This window comes from Clupea harengus, chromosome 11, assembly GCF_900700415.2.
Source record: "Clupea harengus chromosome 11, Ch_v2.0.2, whole genome shotgun sequence".
Lineage (NCBI taxonomy): Eukaryota > Metazoa > Chordata > Actinopteri > Clupeiformes > Clupeidae > Clupea > Clupea harengus.
This window is the reverse complement of record NC_045162.1, coordinates 2,643,372-2,664,607: the sequence shown is the minus strand read 5'-3', so window position 1 is coordinate 2,664,607 and position 21,236 is coordinate 2,643,372. Positions and strand designations below refer to the sequence as shown.

Here is a 21,236-nt window from a genome sequence, read left to right as displayed (position 1 = left end):
ATGAGGAGAGGGAGGAGGAGAGGGAGGAGGAGAGGGAAGAGGAGAGGGAGGAGGAGGAAGAGAGAGGAGGAGGAGGAGAGGGAGGAGGAGGAGGAGGAAGAGGTGGAGGAGGAGAGGGAGGAGGAGGAGAGGGAGGAGGAGGAAGAGGTGGAGGAGGAGGTGGAGGAGGAGGAGAGGGAGGAGGAGGAAGAGGTGGAGGAGGAGAGGGAGGAGGAGAGAGAGGAGGAGGAGGAGAGGGAGGAGGAGAGGGAGGAGAGGAAGGAGGAGAGAGAGGAGGAGGAGGAGAGGGAGGAGGAGAGGGAGGAGGAGGAGGAGAGGGAGGAGGTGGAGGAGGAGGAGGAGGTGGAGGAGGAGGAGGAGGAGAGGGAGGAGGAGGAAGAGGAGAGGAAGGAGGAAGAGGTGGAGGTAGGAGGAGAGGGAGGAGGAGGAGGAGGAGAGAGAGGAGGAGGAGGAGAGGGAGGAGGAGAGGGAGGAGGAGGAGAGGGAGGAGGTGGAGGAGGAGGAGGAGGAGAGGGAGGAGGAGGAAGAGGAGAGGAAGGAGGAAGAGGTGGAGGTAGGAGGAGAGGGAGGCAGGTGGGACCCGGCTCCAGTGGCTGATGGCTCCCCGTGGCTGCCTGCTGCCTGCTGCCTGTGCTCTCCTCATCTGCGGCCTCTTACTCATTTCCTCCACAGCGCTCTCTCTCCTCCTCCCTCCTCCCTCCTCCCTCCTCCCTCTCCTCCTCCCTCCTCCTCCCTCCCAGAAACAAACACAGTGGCCTGGCCTCTCAGGAGGCTTCTCAAGGAAGGGGGGGAATCACCAGCTCTGGGAGAGGGGGGAGAATGGAGTGGGAGACAGAAGGAAAGAGATGGAGAAAGGGAGGGAGACGAAAAGGAGGAGGGAGGGAGGGGGGATGAGGAGATTGAAGCGTTTCTAATTTAAATAAACCCTCTAGCAGACTAAAACTGGCAGGCAGCTTCCCCTCTGTGCAGGGAAAGAAAGAAAAGTAAGGGAAGGAGGGGACAGGGAGGCTGGGGGTGGAGGGGTAGTGAGGGAAAAGGGAAGGAGAGATAGATGGAGGGATATAGAGATGTCTCCATGTGTGCTTGGTCTGAGTGGATGAGCGGAGGAGGAGGAGGAGGAGGAGGAGGAGGAGGGGGGGGGTTAAATGAAAAAGAGAGAATGAGATTAGAGGGAGAAGGAGCGGTCACACAGAAAGAAAGAGGAGAGCATATTGAGATGAGACTCTGGTCAGAGACAGGAGGAGGAGGTGGTGGAGGTGGAGGGGGAGAGGTAGAGAGGCGCTGAGAAGTGTGAAAAGTTTGGAAGCGAAGAGGGACTGTAATTGAAAGAGAGAGCGAGAGAAAAGAGCCATGACACTCCCCTGGTGGCCCTCGCACAACCCCCCCCCCTCTCTCTCTCCCTCTCTCTCTCTCTCTCTCTCCCTCTCTCTCTATCTCTCAGACAGACTGCCTCTCAAACTGCCGCTGTCTGTCTCTCCACTCTTGGGACAACAAAGGTCTGGTGAAGTTTTCCAGAATGTTCTCAGACACCACAGCACAATAAGAGTTGCAGACGACAACATTATCACAGATGTTACATAAACACAAAACCAAATCATTTTCAGTGCGGTTTACAAAACCAAAATAATGTGTAGCTCCTACACACAAGTGAACTATTTTTTTTTGTACGGGTGTTACAATAATAATATTTAGCTTAGAGTTAGAGTTTAGAGTTTTTGAAGGTTGCTATATGATTATGCAGAAACCTTTGAATGCCAGAGGAGCTTTAAAAATAATGACTGAGATAAGGTGTTCCTTTTATGACTAATGGAAAAATCTGCCCCCTCCCAGTCAGAGGAGAGGGAGAGCATGAACTGCAGGTGGTGATTCAAACAGGCAGCGGTAAACGCCATGTAGATCCAGGCTCTGGATTAAAACATGTGTCAAAGAGAGAGAGAGATGGGAAATATGACACGCATCCAATATTTGACAAGATAGGATTACACAGTCTCCCACTACAACGGCACGAGTGTGTGTGTGTGTGCGAGAGCGAGACCTGCGTCTGTTTGTGTATACACTCGTGGGGCAGAGAGTGTGTGTGTGTGTGTGTTTGTGTGAGAAGGAGAGGGGGGGAGAGGGAGAGAGAGAGGGAGAACTCACACTCTCTATTTCCCTTTATCTCAAACACACACACACACACACACACACACACACACACACACACACACGCACACACACACACACACTCTGGTTTGGGTTTGAGCGGCGCTGGAGTGGAGCGGCGACGCGGGGAGAACCATAAATCTTCATATAGCGGCTGTTTTGATTAATGCTGCAGAGTCGAGCTAGGGGGCTGGACCTAACCCATTACGGCCTAATGGAAGATGGAGCGGCGCTGTCTCCACCACTAGGCCCCTGTCATTTGTTCCACTTTGCAGTCCATTTGGCCGAGAGACTACAAGCCACTCCATCAAAAATATTTTCAGAGTTAATTTCCGCCCGCTTAATTCGCCTTGATTCGGATTGCGTATCGAATGGCAGGATCGATTTTCGCCTGGCGTCTAAATTAAATAAAAGAAAGGGGGGGTATACTTTAAGACTGCGCTTGCTTTCTTTCTTTTTTCTCTTTCTCCGTTTCTTTCTCTCTCTACCCCCCTATTTCCAGCTATCCTTCACTTTGGGTTCCCCCTCATTTTTTCGTTGCATCTCATTTCCCTCTCTCTGTGGGTCTGATGATGTTGGGGGGGGGGGGGGGGGGGGGGCGGCACACTGATCCCGCCGACGCTGTAGTTACAGATCAGAAGACTGATGGCTGGGGACCATGGATTTATAGATTCGTTATAAATCGTACACGGACATAAACAAAGACATGAGCTGCATGTTGTATAGATGTTTTGACAAGACATAAGGTTGTAATGTTTGTGTGTTTGGGGGGTGTGGGTGTGTGTGTGTGTGTGTGTGTGTGTGTGTGTGTGTGTGTGTGTGTGTGTGTGTGTGTGTGAGTGTGTGTGTGTGTGTGTGTATGTGAGTGTGTGTGTGGGGATAGCATAAAAACACATCAAGAGTTTTTTAAGACACAAAGGATAAACTAAATTGTGTCAAATCATACAAAATAGAAATGGGATAGGGGGAGGAAGAATTGAAAACATGTTAAAAGTGATTAGGGGCATTAGACTACTGAAGGGGCAAAAAGGAATAAGGAGAAGAAAGCCCCCCACAAAAGGAGAGAGAAAAAAGCAATGGAAAAGAGGTAAAAAGCGCAGTGACAAATTGGTCGAGTGTGTCGCGAATTCCCTTTTAGATTTAAAGCCGCGTGTAGCCTATCGTCATATCTTTCCAGAGTAATTTATTTTCTCATTTCTCTCTCTCCCTCAGTCCCTCTCTCTCTGAATTTATCTGTTGGCCCCCGCGCGCTCGCCCCAGTCACGTGCCAGTGAAGAGGGAAAAAAAGTCAATAAAAGTCTCCAGCGACAACTGTTTCCCCCGCCGGCCTTGCGTCTCCCCTGCACTCTCTCCTTCTCCCCATTGTTTCTGCCCTCTTACCTTGATAAAACTTTCCTTCACTCCGCATGACTCTGTGTCTAGTTGGCCAGGGTCTCTTTCACACCCTCAACATTACTTCACGGCCCTAATTTAAACCTTACCTTACCTACTTTCAGGGGAGATAGCAGGGAACTTCAATCAAGCCAGTTATTCTTCAGGTATTTGATGACTTGCCGCCCCCCTCACCACCTGCCACGGACGCATATAAAACGTGTTGGAGTAATTAAACGGCACGGCTGTCACCTGCTGCAGACTATGATATACAGTGGCAGTCTGTTTAAGCACAGAAGTTAATAGCAGGGCTCAATAATACTTAACCCTCAGGTCATTCCTGCTGTGTCTGCTTTCCCTATGGTGAGGTGCTGTCACAACAGCAGCTATTAGCTCCACAGCGCACACAGTGTGCTCCGACTCAGTGGGTACCTAAAGAGTGTCCCTATAAGGGACCGGTACACCCAGTCCCTTTATGTGCCGCGTCTCTCTTTAGGTCCTCACGTCACTTATTGTGTGATTCTTAAGAAAAAGTGACCCAGCACAGAATAAATGAAACGAATACACAACACAACAGAGTCAACAAGCCTCTGGTAAGAAACACACTGTGTCAATATTAATCTCACTGACAGAAGATCGAAAGATAGCATCTGTCACACATCATCCTCTCTCTGTGCTGTCTGACTGTGGGAGGTAGAGAAGAAGAGAGGGAGAAGGAAAGAGAGAGAGAGAGAGAGAGAGAAAGAGAGAGAGAGAGAGAGCGAGAGAGCGCGAGAGAGAGAGAGAGGCTGATGGAGGTATGAATATAGGGAGTTTGTGTGGGAGAAAGACGGGCAGGTACGGGAGATGGAGAGTCTGTGGAGGAAAGGAGAAGGTGATGGACACAAGAGGAAGGTCTATTTGCCGTGTGAGTGCAGAGACGACACGTTGCATGTAAGGAGAGAGGAAGAGGAAGGTCTATTTCCCGTGTGAGTGCAGGGACGACACGTTGCATGTATGGAGAGAGGAAGAGGAAGGTCTATTTCCCGTGTGAGTGCAGGGACGACACGTTGCATGTATGGAGAGAGGAAGAGGAAGGTCTATTTCCCGTGTGAGTGCAGGGACGACACGTTGCATGTATGGAGAGAGGAAGAGGAAGGTCTATTTCCCGTGTGAGTGCAGGGACGACACGTTGCATGTATGGAGAGAACGAGAGGAAGGGGGGGATTGAGGGCGCACACAGGGGATCAGTTTATGCGTTTTATGAGCATCCAATTGCTTTCATTGAGGCACCATTCTCCCCCCTGTCAATTTCCTCGTTGTGTTCTCCATTTAATTTATGGACCTTCTGCGTGCTTCTACAGTCATCGGATCCAGGCTGCTCCTCGAGAACCGACCAGAGGACTCCGAGGACTTCATATTCAATTCACCAGAGGAATGGTTTGTTAATGAATAGCAACACTAATTAAATGGGGTTCTGGGCTAGATTACTGCTGAGGTCAAAAATTAACACAAATTATGAACTCCCAAGATTATAAAATGACACAACTTCATTTGTCAGAAAAAAACTCTAAACACTGACTTTCATAAACTGAAGTGTCTACATCCATAACATCTCAGCATCGCCTCTGGAAGACGGCATGTATAGATAGGCACCAGCCCCGATAAGTGACTGTGTGGAGACACATAATAGTGACTAGCAGCGTGGAGGAGTTTTTTGGGCCTGACGTGATATCCTGTGCACAGTGGAATTATTTTCATAGTTCGTTTTTGATTGACATACTGAGCTGACCAGGGCCACATGTTCCAGAGTGGCGTCGCATCTCTCCACGAGGTTTAGCAAGAGTGGATTCATGTTTTTGCAAGGGATCATAGAAAACCAAATGTATTTGAAATGCAACTTTTTTTTTATAAACGTTTTTGTTGTAGATTCAGTTTTCCACAGTTGAATAAAATGTGCATTTTATTTTTTGTATATCTGTTTCTTCTTCTTTATGGCTCTTTTGAAATTAAGTATCAAATTACATCAATGCCCTTCGGTTCTTTTGAGCTATGTCTATTTTGTACCTTTTTAAGAGGAGAGCCTTTATAAAAATCAATAGTCACTGGCCATTTAAAGCCCTCTTCATAGCATAAAAGACTGTGAAGCTATCATTAAAGCAATGAAATCTTCCCCAAACTAATAGCATTGGGTCTTGTTTGCATTGGACGTATAATAGAGCAAGGGTTCTGAATTCCTCTCCTGAGTCTGCGGTACTGAAAATAGTCTATATTCCTGCTCCATGCACACCTGACTGAAGTAAGTGTCACTGTCATGCTGTTGACTGGCATCAGATATACCATCCCCTCCCTGTCAATTTCCTCGTTGTGTTGTCCATTTCATTTATGAACCCGGCTCAGGTCTTCTGCGTGGTTCTACAGTCGTCGGATCCAGGCTGACAGTCGTCGGATCCAGGCATCAGATATGCCAATCGTGACATAATCAGCTGAATCAAGAATTTCACTGAAAAGATGTCAAACATGCAGAGCCAGGGGGAGCCAGGGGCGAGACAGAGAGACACGGCCCTTTGAGAGGTCTCTAAATGCTCATGGGTGTGCCATGTACATAGAAACTTGTTCACACATGAAGGCCATTTTTAGGGACGACAGCCAAAAATGGTTGCCAAGCCGATGGCTTTCTCTGAGGGTTCTACACGGAGCTCTTTGTCAGGGCTTCTCCCCAAATGGAAGAGCTATTCAAGAAGCAGACCCATCAGGGGTTCTAGGTTACACCTTTTCTGCCTCCTTGTCTGCCAAGTGTACGGACCGCACATACACAGAGTATACATGTGCATCCTTCTCTGTGGTTCCCAGGGAAACCATCCTACCTTCCTACTGCTGAGTGGTCTTTAGTTCATAGGACCAACACCAGCAGGACCCGTTCAGGTCAGGTGGATAACACCGGCATAGTATTGAAAAGTTATCCATCTACTTTATAAAATGTACATTTCTTCCTTTTTTACTTCATTTGTGTATTTGCTTAATTTCTGTGTTTTTCATTGTGCTTGTTCTACTCTCTCCTCCAGTCATCCTGTTTTTTAGTTGTTTTTAACTGTCATGTTTGCCGACTGTGTCTCCATCTCCGTTCGTGCCTATCAGCCTCCTGCCTTCTGACGCAGTACTTCTCCATTCCATCCTCCATCTCCTCTCCTCTCCTCTCCTCTTTTTTCTCCTTCCTCCACCACAAGTCCAACCACATCCTCCACACGCTGCCTGTTTCCTCCGCTGCCTTCTCCTCGCCTCTCTTCTCTTCCTCTACACTCCCACAGATCCTTGCCTCCTACACCCGTTCGTCCGTCCACCCCTCCTCCTCCGCCCCCCTACACCCCCCCCCTCTTCTCCCGCTCTTTCCCCTGTGATAAATGAGGCTGTCTGTTGGGTGCAGTTCATATTTACTGAGCAGGGGTGCGCTCACTGTCAGCTCCCTCGCCTCTCCCTGCACAGCTCTATCCCCACGCTAAACAGACAGACGGAGCAAAAGGTTAGGCTGGGGGCGGAGAAGAGGAGAGGCGAGAAGGAGAGAGGGAGAGAGAGGAGGGGACACGGAGGAGAGAGGGAGAGAGAGGAGGGGGACACAGAGGAGAGAGAGAGAGAGAGAGGAGGGGACAAGGAGGAAAGAGGGGCCTGGAGTGGCCGCAGTGCCGTAACTCGGCAGCCGTGGAGGTCTAAAGTAGCTACCTGTGATTCTAGTGGCAGGGCTGGGGTAAGAAAGCAGGGTGGTAATATAGCACGGGTTTGGGTCGTTTGTGTGTAGGTTTGTGGGGTAAATGCAAAATGGCAAACTCTGTTTTGTCCAATGCTGACCTCGTCCATTTACTTCTGCTAACTATTACACCCCCCCCCCACCTTCTCCACCAACACACACACACACACACACACACACACACACCACCTGGACCATCTCACTTCCCCAGTGCCTCTTCAAGAGAGATCTCTTAGCTGCAACCACCACAGCTCTGGGCCATTTTGGCCCTGCAATCAAAGCTGGCTATTACTGCCTCTCATTCTGGACAAACAGCGGCAAAATTATACTCTGCTTCATTTGTGTCCTCACACACAGTTTACACACACAAAATACACACACACACACACACACACAAGGTTTACACACACAAAATACACACACACACACACAAGCACTCTCCGGCTCGCTCACACAAGGGGTGTTTATAAGGACCAAAGAACCTGACCTGTGCGTTTGACCCCCTCATGAATGAGAGAAGTGGATATGGGCTGGCCTGAGCCCAATGGGACGCAGAGAGGAGCATCGCAAAGCCCCTCCGGACCCCGGCAGATGCTGGGCTCTTCCCACACACACTGACCTCCGGGGCCACTCGGAGCCAGAGGCGGCGTAGCGTGACGACACCGGTGACATTGGCGCGGCTATTCAGCTACGTGTTCCTCCTCGGCAAATTGACAAAAGCATAGACAGTAAATATGGCGAAAATTGGATGGCGCAAATTACATACACTATCCCTGCCACAAAAGAAAAAAAAAGACATACTAGATTTTTATGGGATCCAATGTTGGGGTAATTCAATTTTCCCTTTGAACCCGAGAGCCGAGTGGCTGTCAATCAAAACAAAAACAAAAATGTTTTTGGAAGTCATTTCAGATAACATGCTACATCCTTGATGTATTTAGTAGGGCTACAATGCAATTCATGTTTCCCTTATTGATACCTGTTAGGCTATCATATACCGTTATATCCTTGTATTTATGTATCAATACCACGATAAGCACACTTTAAAATCTGAACACCAGTAAGAGGTCAAAGGTATTGACTGAACTATGGAAAAAAGACTCTTACGGTCACATTAGACCAATTTGTTTAGCCTCATGAGGAAATAAAAACACAGTTACTGAAAATTCTATCCAATGTGTGTCAAATTGTACAAAAGGAGATGTTTTTTAGATTCCACCAGGTTGATGAACATACAGCACGGATGTCAACAACCCCCCAAACCCCCCCCCCCCCCCAAAAAAAAACAACAACTAAAAAACTAAACACATGCTTATTTATTCTTGGAGAGGTTCGTCTTGGAACGTGCAACATGCTCGGCGTGTCCTCGGGCTCGATCAAGGAGCGGCGTGTGAGAGAGAAAACGCAAGACAAACAGATGGCACTGCTTCTCACTTCAAATTCCCAGTTGCCTCTGTGGACAGCTATCTGTTTCCCCCTGGTGCCACAAAGAAGGAACTACTCCCATTAGCAGACCCCGGTGACAGGCCCAGCAGGGTAACTTATCTGCATTATATAGCAGCTCAAGGGGACAAACGGTGTCACATCCGCCCAATATGATCGTAAGCAGAAGGATGGTGACGTGCCGTTAAAAATCTCCATAAGCATTTGCCCTCGTGTTTGGAGGATGCATATTCTCTTTTCCTCCTTGATGACCTGATCTCGAACTGTCCATCTTCCTTCAGTGCTCCCATTGAAACACCCGAAAACATGTTTGGTGCGCAATCTATCTCAATTTAAAAAAAATCTATTACCTTTCTTTGTACGGCTCGCTCTCCCCGGCACCCGATCTTTAAGAACCGCGCTTGTTCTAACAATTATTACTATGACTACGGCGACACAGAGACAGAGAATTAAAGAATACACTGTGCCCATTCATCTCTCCAACCCTCCCCCTCACGAAGACATCAGGCCGACTAAATGAAAAATGGACACGCTTTAAGAAGTATTGATTCCAGCTTTAAACAAAGGTACACTCAATATTATGTAGCCCTAAATACATCTTTGTTATCTGTGTTGGAGTGCCAGTTACGGCCTGGTCCTCGTAATCACAGACATAAAAATAATAGGCCAATTCCCCATGAATTAACCGAGACAGGCTTGTTTTGGGGCCTTGACCGAGTGATCCATCTCACCACCTCGTCGCCGTGGAGAGAGAGGATGTGTGACAGAATGTCTGCGGGCGTCGGTTGAAGTTTGTTGCCAAAGGGCGACGTTCTTTTCCTTTTAAATTCAGGGGGCTCATAACTATCCTGTGCAGAAAACTATATAATCAAGAAATTATTCTTACATTAACACAAACATCATATAAGAATCTTGGGGACTGAACAAAAGATATTACTGGATTATTACTTAATTATTAATACTATTCAGTATTACTGAATGAAATAAAGATTATCAGTGGACGAAGTTGTTAACTGATAATGTTTATATTTATTTAATTTGTATTTAGCCTATAAAAAGGAGAGGTCAATAAAAGCATGCAATTCATTGCTTTACCCAATTGATTTCAGCTGAACTGGGACAAAAGATCGTCCCTGGCATTTTGTCTCAGGCTGGCCCACCACAGATCACAGCACACTCCTCACCTCTCTTAAATGTGTTATGTGTAGGCTACCCACTGGACCAGATACCTAAACCACACTGCAGTGTAGGCTACCCATTGGACCAGATACCCAAACCACACTGCTTTGCAGTGATTAAACAATTGCAGTGGACAATACAACTGTAAGATCAAATATTTTAAATAGACCAATGAGATCATTTTATGAAGAGAGATAATTGGGTATTAACATTTCAGATCCGAGATTATTGAATTCCCTGATAAAAATGTGCAAAAAGCATCTTTATCAAAAAAGCTATAATATTTCAATAATACTAGTGGTTAGGGACACGTTCGTATTGGAGGTTTCTGTTCTAAATATTCTCAGAGTCCCTCACAGGAGTATGAACCCAGGTCAGGGTAAGAGAAGAGGTTGTGGGTGATTATGAAGCTGGATTAGGGTAAGGGAATCAAATGGGATACGAACCCTGGTCACCGTAGGCACCCAAACATCTTGCGAGACCAGGCTTCCTCATGTAATATGGTTAATTTACATGTGCCCAATTAGTCTATGAGGGCCTCAGCCATAACCAATGGCTCTCTTTTATCAGAGCCACGTCTTCAGGCTCCTCGTTAGACGGATTGCTAAACTATTCCAGTACCTTCCATGACAGTTTTGAGGAATAGAGGAGTCTGTGATGAATCTGTTTACCTCATGAGGGATATGCTTTATTGGAGTGTTCATTGTACATTCCACAAAACGAAGATAAGAAACTGCAGTCACTTTCGTTTTTTATTATATTCCTTTTCTTAACTTATTCGGTCGTAAGTGCTTGGCATCCAGACAACTTGACCTTCCCACTCGCTTGTGAAATGAGTGACGTTTACACCGAGGAGGCATGTTACGGGCGGGTTTTAGGGTAAAACGGCGGGGTCATTGGCCCAATAGTAGAAACGCAAATGGTTTTGTTCTCGCGCTCGAGGCCCCAGGCCATTAGCCCCAGTTGGCCTCAAGATAGCCCTAGCTCACACTGGCCTGATAGCCAATCACGGCTATTGGGAACTCCAAAATTCCCTTTCCATACAGTGCTTAGAAAACTCCATTACCCTGCTGCCTTATGTATGATTCTGTCAAATTTTTCCACCTCTGAAATAGCAACTTCATACACGGTCAAAGGCCACGTTACGCATGGCAGAAGCCCAAACTGCAAGCACCACACTTTAAATGTACCAAGCAAGAAGATCTTATCAATGGTATTGTTCACAATGAATTCTGTTCTTTAACCTGCTCTCGGTCACTCAACATATAATTGTACAACCTCCAACCTCATCTCCTCATCAATATTAAAAACTCTCTTCCACCAGTTTCCCCTTACTGATAGATACACTTCGACATTAACTGGGTATCACTTTTATCCTTGCCCATATCAGATGTCAAATTGGTTAACAGCTGAAGGGTACATGAGGCAGTTGTTGCAAACGTTGTCATGTCAGCCATAAGCTTGGATAGGAGGTATACTGGTGCCGTCCTGCAGCCTCTCACCACAACCAACCCATTTAGATGCCCTTATAATGACCTCCATTGCCATGGTGAAAGCCAACAGTGAAATGGTGCATCCAGCCATGATGCCAATCTCCAGGACATGGTGTAGTTACATGTGTTGGAGCACAACTGAATATCCTCAATATATGCCCCGACTAACGCTGAAATCTTCTCAGGGACCTGAACGCAAGTGAATGCCTTCTGCAGCAGACTGTGTGACACCGATCCAAAGGCTTTAGTGATGTCCAAAAACACCACACTGAGGTCTCTGCCTTCTGTCGTTGCTGTCTGAATTTGATGCCAAATCATGCTACTATGTTTCAAACATCCAGAAAATCCTGGGATTCCTGTTTTCTGCACAGTAATATTTCTCAAGCTATTTGCCTTCTATTAGGAGACCACCATCCCTGCTAAAGAAGATCTTTCCTTCCACATTAAGAAGAGTGAAGAGTGAAGAGTGATGGGTCAAAATTGGTCTATGGTCACAGCGGTCTTCTCTTTTGGAATGAAAATGGAATTACTTTGGAATTATTCTTTTTTTCCATACAATCACTATAAGATTCCATAGATAACATCATCAGGTGTTCCTTTACAGACATGATACCCTAAGGTACCCCATTAGGGCCAGGAGCCGACGCAGCCCTTGCACAAGGCACAATCTCTTGCACCTCTTTCCACCTGGACAGGCCAGCAGTACACTCTAATCCTTCAATAATTCCTCATGAGTGCAACTCCATTCCTAAAACACTCTGGATCATAAGGCCTGTTAGACTCTTTCAGGCAGTTTGCCATGCCTTGATATTTTTGTATATTTCACCTAACCAAGCCCCTGGCCATCTAACCTTTGGTTTCTGTCCACAGAATGTTTTTCTTTCCTACTCTGCTTGATTTATTCTTGCTGCTCACCAGCCGCACGCTGTGTGGACAGGCACAGTCCCGCACCGAATCTGAACTGCCAAAAGAAGAGGAAAAAAAAGCACTGCCACCAAATAGCCTTATAAATAAATGAACAAAGCCTCAACAACTGATTCTTATTTTGTAATGTTAATGGGTAGCAATATAATGCTGGGCCAATAAGGTTCTACTTCATAGACAACATATATAAGACAACATATGTAAAATATATGTTTCGCCCGCTGAATCACAGAGAGCCAACTCTGCTGTTGTCTAGCTAACATGCTACGTTCTACCTTAACCTATCAACCTCTATTATAATGGAAAGGCTACCCTACAAGCACTATTTGGCTCTACTTTATCAACTGAGTTTTTTGGGATGAGGAACTTGAAAGTAGCATAATTAAAAACGTTTTTAATCACCTTACTAATGACGTACTCCAGCTCGGTACTGACATCAGCTAAGCCATCTCAGCTTCTGCTTACCCACTCTACATCACCTTATTGACACTTCTGTTCAATACGGACGGCATGTTTTCAGATGCTGCAGCCCCCTCATGTGGGGTCCCTCGAGGTTAAATACTTCTCCCTTCTGTTCTCATCTTATTTCTTGCCTATTGGCCAGATATTCAGAAAGCATGGGATCTCCTGTCACTGCTATGCTAATGATACTCAAATTATATTTTCCTCTTCATTTCAGTCAAGAAAGTGTACCACCTTATTTTGGCTGCCTTGAAGACGTTAAACTCTGGATGGGTATTAGCTTCCGCAAACTTAATGAAAATAAGACGGAGGTTATTATTTTGGGTTCTCTTGACGTTAGTATTGTTCTTGGTCCACTCACACCACACAGAACGCCTCTATTAAAGGCTATTGAGGTGTGACTCAGATCTAAATTTCGACAGGGAGATAAGTTTCGTTGAGCTTCATTTTACCAGTTGAGAAATGAGTGAGAAGTAAGAAAGTGAGACATCTCCTATCCCACAAAGACTGTGAGAAGGTGGTCCATGCTTTTTTTCCCGTCTTCCAGACTGGACTGTTTCGATGCATTATTTTCAGGGAAAAGCCAAGCATCACTTAATAAGTTACAACTGGACCAAAATACAGCAGCTAGAATTTTAAGACCAAGACGTTTGACCACATTAGACCAGTTTTAGCAGGACTACACTGCCTCCCAGTAAGGTTCAGGGTTGATTTCAAGATTTATGTTTTTAAGGCTGTGAATGGACTAGCTCCAGCCTATACTTCCAATCCTCTGACAATTAAACTCCATCAAGGGCTTTATAATCTAATTTTAAATCAAAGGGTGGTCAAGCTTTTCTGTCATTGGTCATTTTAGGTTTCGATCTGCTGCCTGCTTAAACACTTTCAAAACAAGATTGAAAACCCCTCTGTTACACACTGACCTTCCCTGGATCTTAACTTGGTGATGCGCTCTTTTAACTGCACATAGGCTAATTGCGCTCTTTTAACTGCACGTAGGCTAATTGGAGGTCAGGCTTTTAGTTATGCTTTTAGTCAGTCTGAGGATTGCGCTATAGTTTTTTGGTCAAGTTCACTTTTAATGTGTGTGTTTTTTTTTTTTACTGTGGTTCTTTTCTGTTCTTTTATCCATATTTATGGTTTTATGTTCCTATTTATTTTTCTGTTATCCATCCTTTTTTTGTCCATTTTAGATTTGACTTGCTTATGTTCATTTTGATTTGTCTTAACCATTTTCCTTTTATTGATGTATTAGTTTTAGCTTTTGCTCATCTATCTCTTTTATTCTTTCACTTTTATATGTCCAATATATTTCATTTGTTTTTAGTCTCTTTAATATTTTATTGTTTTCTTCAATTCTTGTTGACTTTCATTGTAAATGTAATAACCTTGACTGGAAAGCACTTTAGTAGTCAGAGATACAAACACAGTGTCGCTGGCTGAAGGACATCTGGCGTACCAAACAAGCTAGTGATAGTAGCAGATCCAACCAGTGGGCTAGCAAACACATACGGTAGTCTGCGTTGAATTTAAACTTGCTTTATGTACACAAGAGGCAAAGCATTTTAACAGCCAAGGCCTGCATGGTTATAGTTAACCACAGTATTTCCATAATTAATGATTGGGCCAATCATCAATGAATCAGTGATTTATATGTATACTACCATTTAATAAAATCTACTGTTGCGATACAAAGTGAAAAGAGAAAGGGAGGGAAATAGGACCAAGAAAATAGCATTCCAACCTTGACCTTCACCTAAGTCCATTGGGTAAATGTATTGATAAATACTAGTTACACGATAATGCCCCACTACTTGCTCTGTGAACAGTAAATGTGAAACAAGAACAAAAAAAAGAGTTTGTCAAGCCGGGCCTCTCATGTTTATTTATTTCATGATCATAAATACGAAAACAAAATTCAAACAATCATCATTTCTCTCTCCACCTCAATCTGACAGGAATAAATTACGCAGCTTTTGGATGTAAGCATTAGCCATTATAACGCACACTGTAGTCAAAGCCCTGCATGTCATAGCAGTAATAATTAGGATATAATCATATGACCAGCAGATTAAATGACAGTTGATCATTGGGATGAATGAAGCATCAGGCCTCAGTTGAGCCAGAAGTACCTTCATCTGCGGCAAGTTAACAATCATCTCCACATTTGGTGTTTGAAACAATCAATGCTTTGGTGTTGTGGTAAGTGATCACTGTCATGCAACAATGGGAAAATTAACATCAACACCAAAACTGTGAGGAAGTCAACCTCAACCCTACTCTACTTGTTAGTAAGTTACTGCATATATTTATAAATGAACCTGTTCATTTGTTTTACCAATTCATAAGGGATGGCCAAATCCCACCTGCCTTTGTGAGATTAGAAACGGCCTACAACATCCGTGGTCAGATAGGGCACAGACTCACTGAAACGGATATTGTAACAATTCAAAAGTGCAAATCAGCAATCCTGTCAGTAATCACTTCATGGACTAATTAGGATTTATTGTTTAACTTTACTTCCAATGCTCTATATATTTTAATGTTCAGTGTTTCGGACAGGAGGCATCATTAGCAGAATTCATGCTGTTAGTGTCAGTCATTATTTCAAAATAGTGAAGAGTGTAGTCAAAATAGAGCCTTGAATCATAACAATAAATAATATGCATGTTCCAGTGGCCCTCTGGCATCACAGCCCTTGAGTGACCAGTGACCATATCACCACGATGCCCACAGCCCTTTGCCCAGCGCTCGCCCCTCAGTGGCTCTTGCGGATGTGCCCACTCAGGTGGTGTGCCCGGCTGAAGGTGAGCGGGCAGTGTGGGCACAGGTAGGGCCTCTCCCCGGTGTGCGTGCGCATGTGGGTCTTCAGGTGGTGCAGCATGATGAAGTTCTTGCCGCACTCCTGGCAGGCGTAGGGCCTCAGGCCCGTGTGGCTGCGCCGGTGTTTGCCCAGGTCGCCCGAGTTGTTGTAGCGGCGCGGACAGTCGGGGCACGCGTAGGGCTTCTCCCCCGTGTGCGTGCGCTTGTGCTTGGTCAGGTCTCCTGACTGGGCGAAGCTCTTGCTGCACTCGCCGCACACGTACGGCCTCTCGCCGGTGTGCGTGCGCTGGTGGTTCTTCAGGTGGGCCACGCGGGTGAATCGCTTGCCGCAGGTGGTGCAGTGGTACGGCCGCTCGCCCGTGTGCACGCGCAGGTGCTTCTTGAGCACGCCGGCGTCGCCGAACTTGCGGCCGCACTCGCCGCACTGGTGCGTCTTCTCCTGGCTGTGGATGCGCTGGTGCACGCGCAAGTTGCCCATGATGGCGAAGTCCTTGCCGCAGTCGGCGCAGCGGAACGGCTTCTCGCCCGAGTGGCTGCGCAGGTGGTTGCGCAGCTCTGTGCGGTGGCTGAAGCTGTGGCCGCACTCGGTGCAGGGGAAGGGCTTGAGGCCCGTGTGCGTGAGCAGGTGCGAGTTGAGGTGCGTCATGCGTCCGAAGCGCTTGGCGCAGTGTGGGCAGGCGAAGGGCCGCAGGCCTGAGTGGATGCGCGCGTGCTTGTGCAGGCTGCTGCTGTCTTTGAAGCGCCGGCCGCAGTCGGAGCACACGCATGGCCTCTCGCCCGTGTGCGAGCGCGTGTGGATGCGCATGCTCTGCATCGTCCGGTAGCTCTTGCCACAGTCGGGGCACGGGAAGAGCAGCTCCTTGCAGTCAGGACCGCTTTCGGCTGGACCTTTGCTGTCTGCATCTGCCCCATCGGCGTCTGCTTCGGTTTTGGCTTGCGGCTCCACTGGGGCCCCTGGCAGCTGGCAGTGGTGCGGCCCCTGGCCCCAGGTCCCCGCAAAGCTCTTCCCGCAGCGGGCGCAGCTGAGCTGGCCGTCTGCGCAGACCGTCTGCAGCCTGTGCCAGCGGACGCAGTGCTTCTGGAGGCTGGCCAGGTAGTGGAAGCTGCGGGCGCACTGGGGGCAGGTGTGGCGTTTGCGGGGCGGGGGGGCGACGGGTTTGGGGTGAGCCTGGCGCTCGTGGGCCTGGAGCTGCCGGAGGGTGAAGAAGCGGCTGTTGCACCTGGTGCACTGGACCATCTGCTGGAGGCCCTCTGGAGCCTCGGAGGCCTGCTTCTCCAGGAGGGCATGGTACTCCAACTGATGGGTCCACTTCAGGTGCTTGTCCAGGTAGGAGCAGTCGGTGAAGGACATGGAGCAGTGCGGACAGGGGAAGAACTGACCAGCGTGGACTGTGAGTAAAGAGGGAAAAAACACACATATTTATGAGAACTGTATTCACATTCATTCAATGATATTCCTTCAGTAAATATAAATCCCTAATTGTATTAGTTGTTACACTAAAATAATTCTGAGAATTCTGTCAGCTTTTACTAGAAGTTTCTCATTTTGATGGGGCGACAGTGGCACAGGAGGTAGAGAAGTCGGTTAGTAATCAGAAGGTTGCTAGTTCGATTCCCTGTCGAAGCGTCCTTGAGCAAGACACTGAACCCCTAATTGTTCCTGATGTGCAGTGTGCCATCAGTGTAAATGTAAAATGTGTATACTATGTAAGTCGCTTTGGATAAAAGCGTCTGCTAAATGACTAAAAATGTAAAAAAAAAAAAATGACTCCAGGCCCATAAGCACCGGTTCCCCTCAGGGCTGCGTTCTTTCCCCTCTACTCTTCTCCCTGTATACCAACAGCTGCACCTCCAGTCACCAGTCCGTCAAACTCCTTAAGTTCGCGGACGACACCACCCTCATTGGGCTCATCTCTGGGGGGGATGAGTCCGCTTACAGGTGGGAGATTGACCATCTGGTGACCTGGTGTGGGCAGAACAACCTGGAGCTAAATGCTCTGAAGACAGTGGAGATGGTCGTAGACTTCAGAAGGAACCCAGCCCCACTCACCCCCATCACCCTGAGTGACTCCCCAGTCGACACTGCGGAGTCCTTCCGCTTCCTGGGCACCATCATCTCCCAGGACCTCAAGTGGGGGCTGAACATCAGCTCCCTCACCAAAAGAGCTCAACAGAGGATGTACTTTCTGCGGCAGTTGAAGAAGTTTAACCTGCCAAAGACAATGATGGTGCACTTCTACACCTGCATCATCGAGTCCATCCTCACCTCCTCCATCACCGTCTGGTACGCTGCTGCCACTGCCAATGACAAAGGCAGACTGCAGCGTATCATCCGTTCCGCCGAGAAGGTGATTGGCTGCAATCTGCCCTCTCTACAGGACCTGTTTGCCTCTAGGACCCTGAGGCGGGCAGGTAAGATTGTGGCCGATCCCTCACACCCGGGTCACAAACTTTTCGAGGTCCTTCCCTCCGGCAGGAGGCTGCGGTCCATCAGGACCAAAACCTCACGCCACAAAACCAGCTTCTTCGCGGCTGCCGTTGGCCTTAGTAACAAGGCCACCTGACGTGGACTCTCATCCCGCCCCCACACCTCAAGCCTGTGTTATGTTAACACACTCTACATTGCACACTGCACATTGCACATCCACTTTTGCACTCCTGCCCTGCTTTTTGTATTGTAGTACTTATTGTGTTTGTGTAGTACTTACTGTGTTTTTATGTTTTATGTTATGTGTAGTACTTACTGTGTTTGTATGTTTTTATGTTTACTGTATGCACCTATACATCAGAACAAATTCCAGGTAGGTGTAAACCTACTTGGCAATAAATACTATTCTGATTCTGATTCTGATCTGATATAGTGTATAGCCGATATTGGTCTAATGATGTAGTAATCTGACAAATAGATTGTATATTATTATCATCTATTTAAATCTTAAAATCTCTCAGGAATTTATTGTAGATGCTTTAGGTGCAGCGCATGGCATGATCTGCGTGTATGTGTGGTCCTGACTGGTCCTACCTGTAGCCAATGACGCACCATCCTCCGGTGCCTCCAGCTTGACGTCTTGATCTCCTTCATCTTCTCTCTTAACAGGCTTGAGATCTGCCTCTCCTGGCTGCGGGATGTCGAAGTCGGATTCTGGTTCTGTTTTTATTTGCACAGCCCACACACTCATCCCCTCACAGTCCGGCTCCAGCTTGGGAGAGATGGCTTCCGAGGGACAGGGCTCTGCAGATGTCACCTCTTCTTTGATTGCCTGCGTCTCATCGTGACTTGGTTCTACTTTAATTCGGATACCGTGAGAAATGCTACTGCCAACAGTAGCCACGGTGTAGACACGGGCAGGGTTTCGCTTGTTTTCGCACTTGACAAGTTCATCTACTTGAGGCGAGCGTTCTAACTTCACACGCACTTCAAGATTGTCTTTGAGGCCTGTTATGCCACTAGCTTTAAGTAGCTTATTTTTCGCTGAGGTGACATTCATTTTTCTGCTGAACATTGTGAACAAACACTGCTAGCTACTGTCGCATGTTCCGTGCACCTAGCTGAATACAATTCCATATATAACAGACAAACATTACCAGCTCAAGTTAGCTTGGCTAATGGTTCATTCCCCTTAGTAATGAAAATGGGCAAGGTGTTATCCTTGAGACAAGAACGTTAAAAGTACCAGATCATGTGCATCGAAAACTACACAGAAAAGAACACTCTATACTCCATAAGGGCATTCAAAAAAACTCGACACGACGAAACTCGGCTTGCTAATTAAGTGTGTGTACAGCACAGACAGGAGCTGTCATTCTGTAGCTAATAAGTAGCGTTAGCTAGCTAGCATAGCTGAACAAAGTATTGTCAGACTACTGATCTAGCTAGCAAGCAAGCAACCATCCAATTTCTCACAGCCAGCCGTCCCTTGTCCACGCCTTGCAATGGCACTGGAAGAAGAAACACCATGACTCTTTATGGTAACTGTTCGTTTGTGTGCATGTACTAATGTACCTGGCTAAATCTGTCAAACAAAAACCTCCTGTACACTCTACCACCTGATCAAGTGTTGATACCGGAAGGTGTCTTTGCCTGCGTCGCGTCTTACAATACGCATGTGACATTCAGCCAACCATGTCGTTCTGCTGTTGTGACGATGAGGGGGTGGGGACATATACATATATATGTCTATGGGTGGCGAGACTAGTAGCCTACTTAGTCCAGCAACTGCACATTTCTAATATAGCAATATAGTTCAGTTAGTAAAGTAAATAATTGGTGTAATTCATCCCACGGAACAATTGCCGACAGAGTCGAATTAGCGCCCTTATAGGTCATACTACCAAATGCTGTTACCCCTTTTCACTCTTTGGACTGTTTTACAATAGTATAATCCCCAAATCATAAGATTGGTGTGTCTTTTTATGATATGAATATATTGAGAGAATTACACCAAACATCTGTGTTAGGGCCTTTTTTGCATCTTTTGTTGTAGATGGAAAGGAAGTGAGAAAAGGCTGCAGATTTAGACAAACATTTAGTGTTTTATTAGTTAGATTTACCGACTGCAGAACAGGACGGAAAGTCAGGCATATAACAACCATCTTCTGTACAACAGTTTCTTCCAACAAGCTTACCAATGGAATGTACAAAAATGAGAGAAATAAAAAGCACAGTGGTAAACAACACAAAATATCAATAATACAACCCAAACAAACACAGAAACACCAACTATATATATATATATATATATATATATATATATATATATATATAAAATAACAAGAAAGTACACACTACATTAGTGGAAATTAAAAGAACAAAGACATAAATAATTAAAAGAAAGTACACAGTACATACATAATTAAAAGATAAATAATATTACATTTTAAATAATTAAACTTTAAGAGTAAAGTACAGTAAGAATATAGTGCAAGTTTAAGACCTCAATTGTAGGCACAAGAAAAGAGAAATGTTTTTAACCTGGATTTATAAATAGCTCCATTTGGGGCACATCTAAGACATTCTGCCGGTTTGTTCCAGATGTATTCTGGGCCCAAACCATTCAGTGATTCAGACTAGTAGCAGCACTTTAAAATCTATTCTGCAACTAACTAGCCAATGTAAAGTAATAAGCTCTGTTCTCTGTATAAAAGTCTAGCAGCAGCATTTTGAATGAGCTGCAGCTGTCTAAAGGTCTTTTTTGGGAAGACCCGTTAAAAGACCATTACAGTAGTTCACCCTACTGGGAAAAAAACCATGAATGAGCTTCTCGTGGTCTTTGTGGGACACCAAACCGTTGATTCTGGCTATATTTTCAGATGATAGGAGGCTGCTTTGTAATGGTTGGTAAGAGTGAGATCTGAGTCTGTAAGAATGCCAAGTTTTCGGACTTGGCCTTTGGTTTGTAAATCTTAAGAGTCAAGGTGGTTGCTAATGCTAATGCTAATTCTCGTCTCTTTTTTGCCAATCACAATAATCTCTGTTTTATGCTTATTGAAGAACATTTTGGCTCATCCAATTATTTATTAGCTCTAAGCATTGACACGGTGAGTTGTTTGGGCTGAAGTCATCTGGTGCGAGAGCCAGATGTATCTGTGTATCATCTGCATTACTATTGTAATCAATGTTGTTATTATATAGAATTAGAGATTGAACAGAAGAGGTCAGAGAACTGATCCCTGGGTGA

General features: G+C 46.1%; 1 protein-coding gene across 1 annotated transcript; it reads right to left on the bottom strand.

The window, feature by feature from the left end:
• Window positions 1-13,823: 13,823 nt before the first annotated feature.
• Window positions 13,824-19,641, bottom strand: LOC105910636 (zinc finger protein 883). The gene is made up of 2 exons (XM_012839359.3): window positions 18,581-19,641; window positions 13,824-16,947 (listed from the first exon to the last, which is right to left on the bottom strand). Exons 1-2 carry the CDS (start codon window positions 19,059-19,061, stop codon window positions 15,494-15,496), a joined length of 1,935 nt encoding a protein of 644 aa, XP_012694813.2. The 5' UTR covers window positions 19,062-19,641; the 3' UTR covers window positions 13,824-15,493.
• Window positions 19,642-21,236: the final 1,595 nt, after the last annotated feature.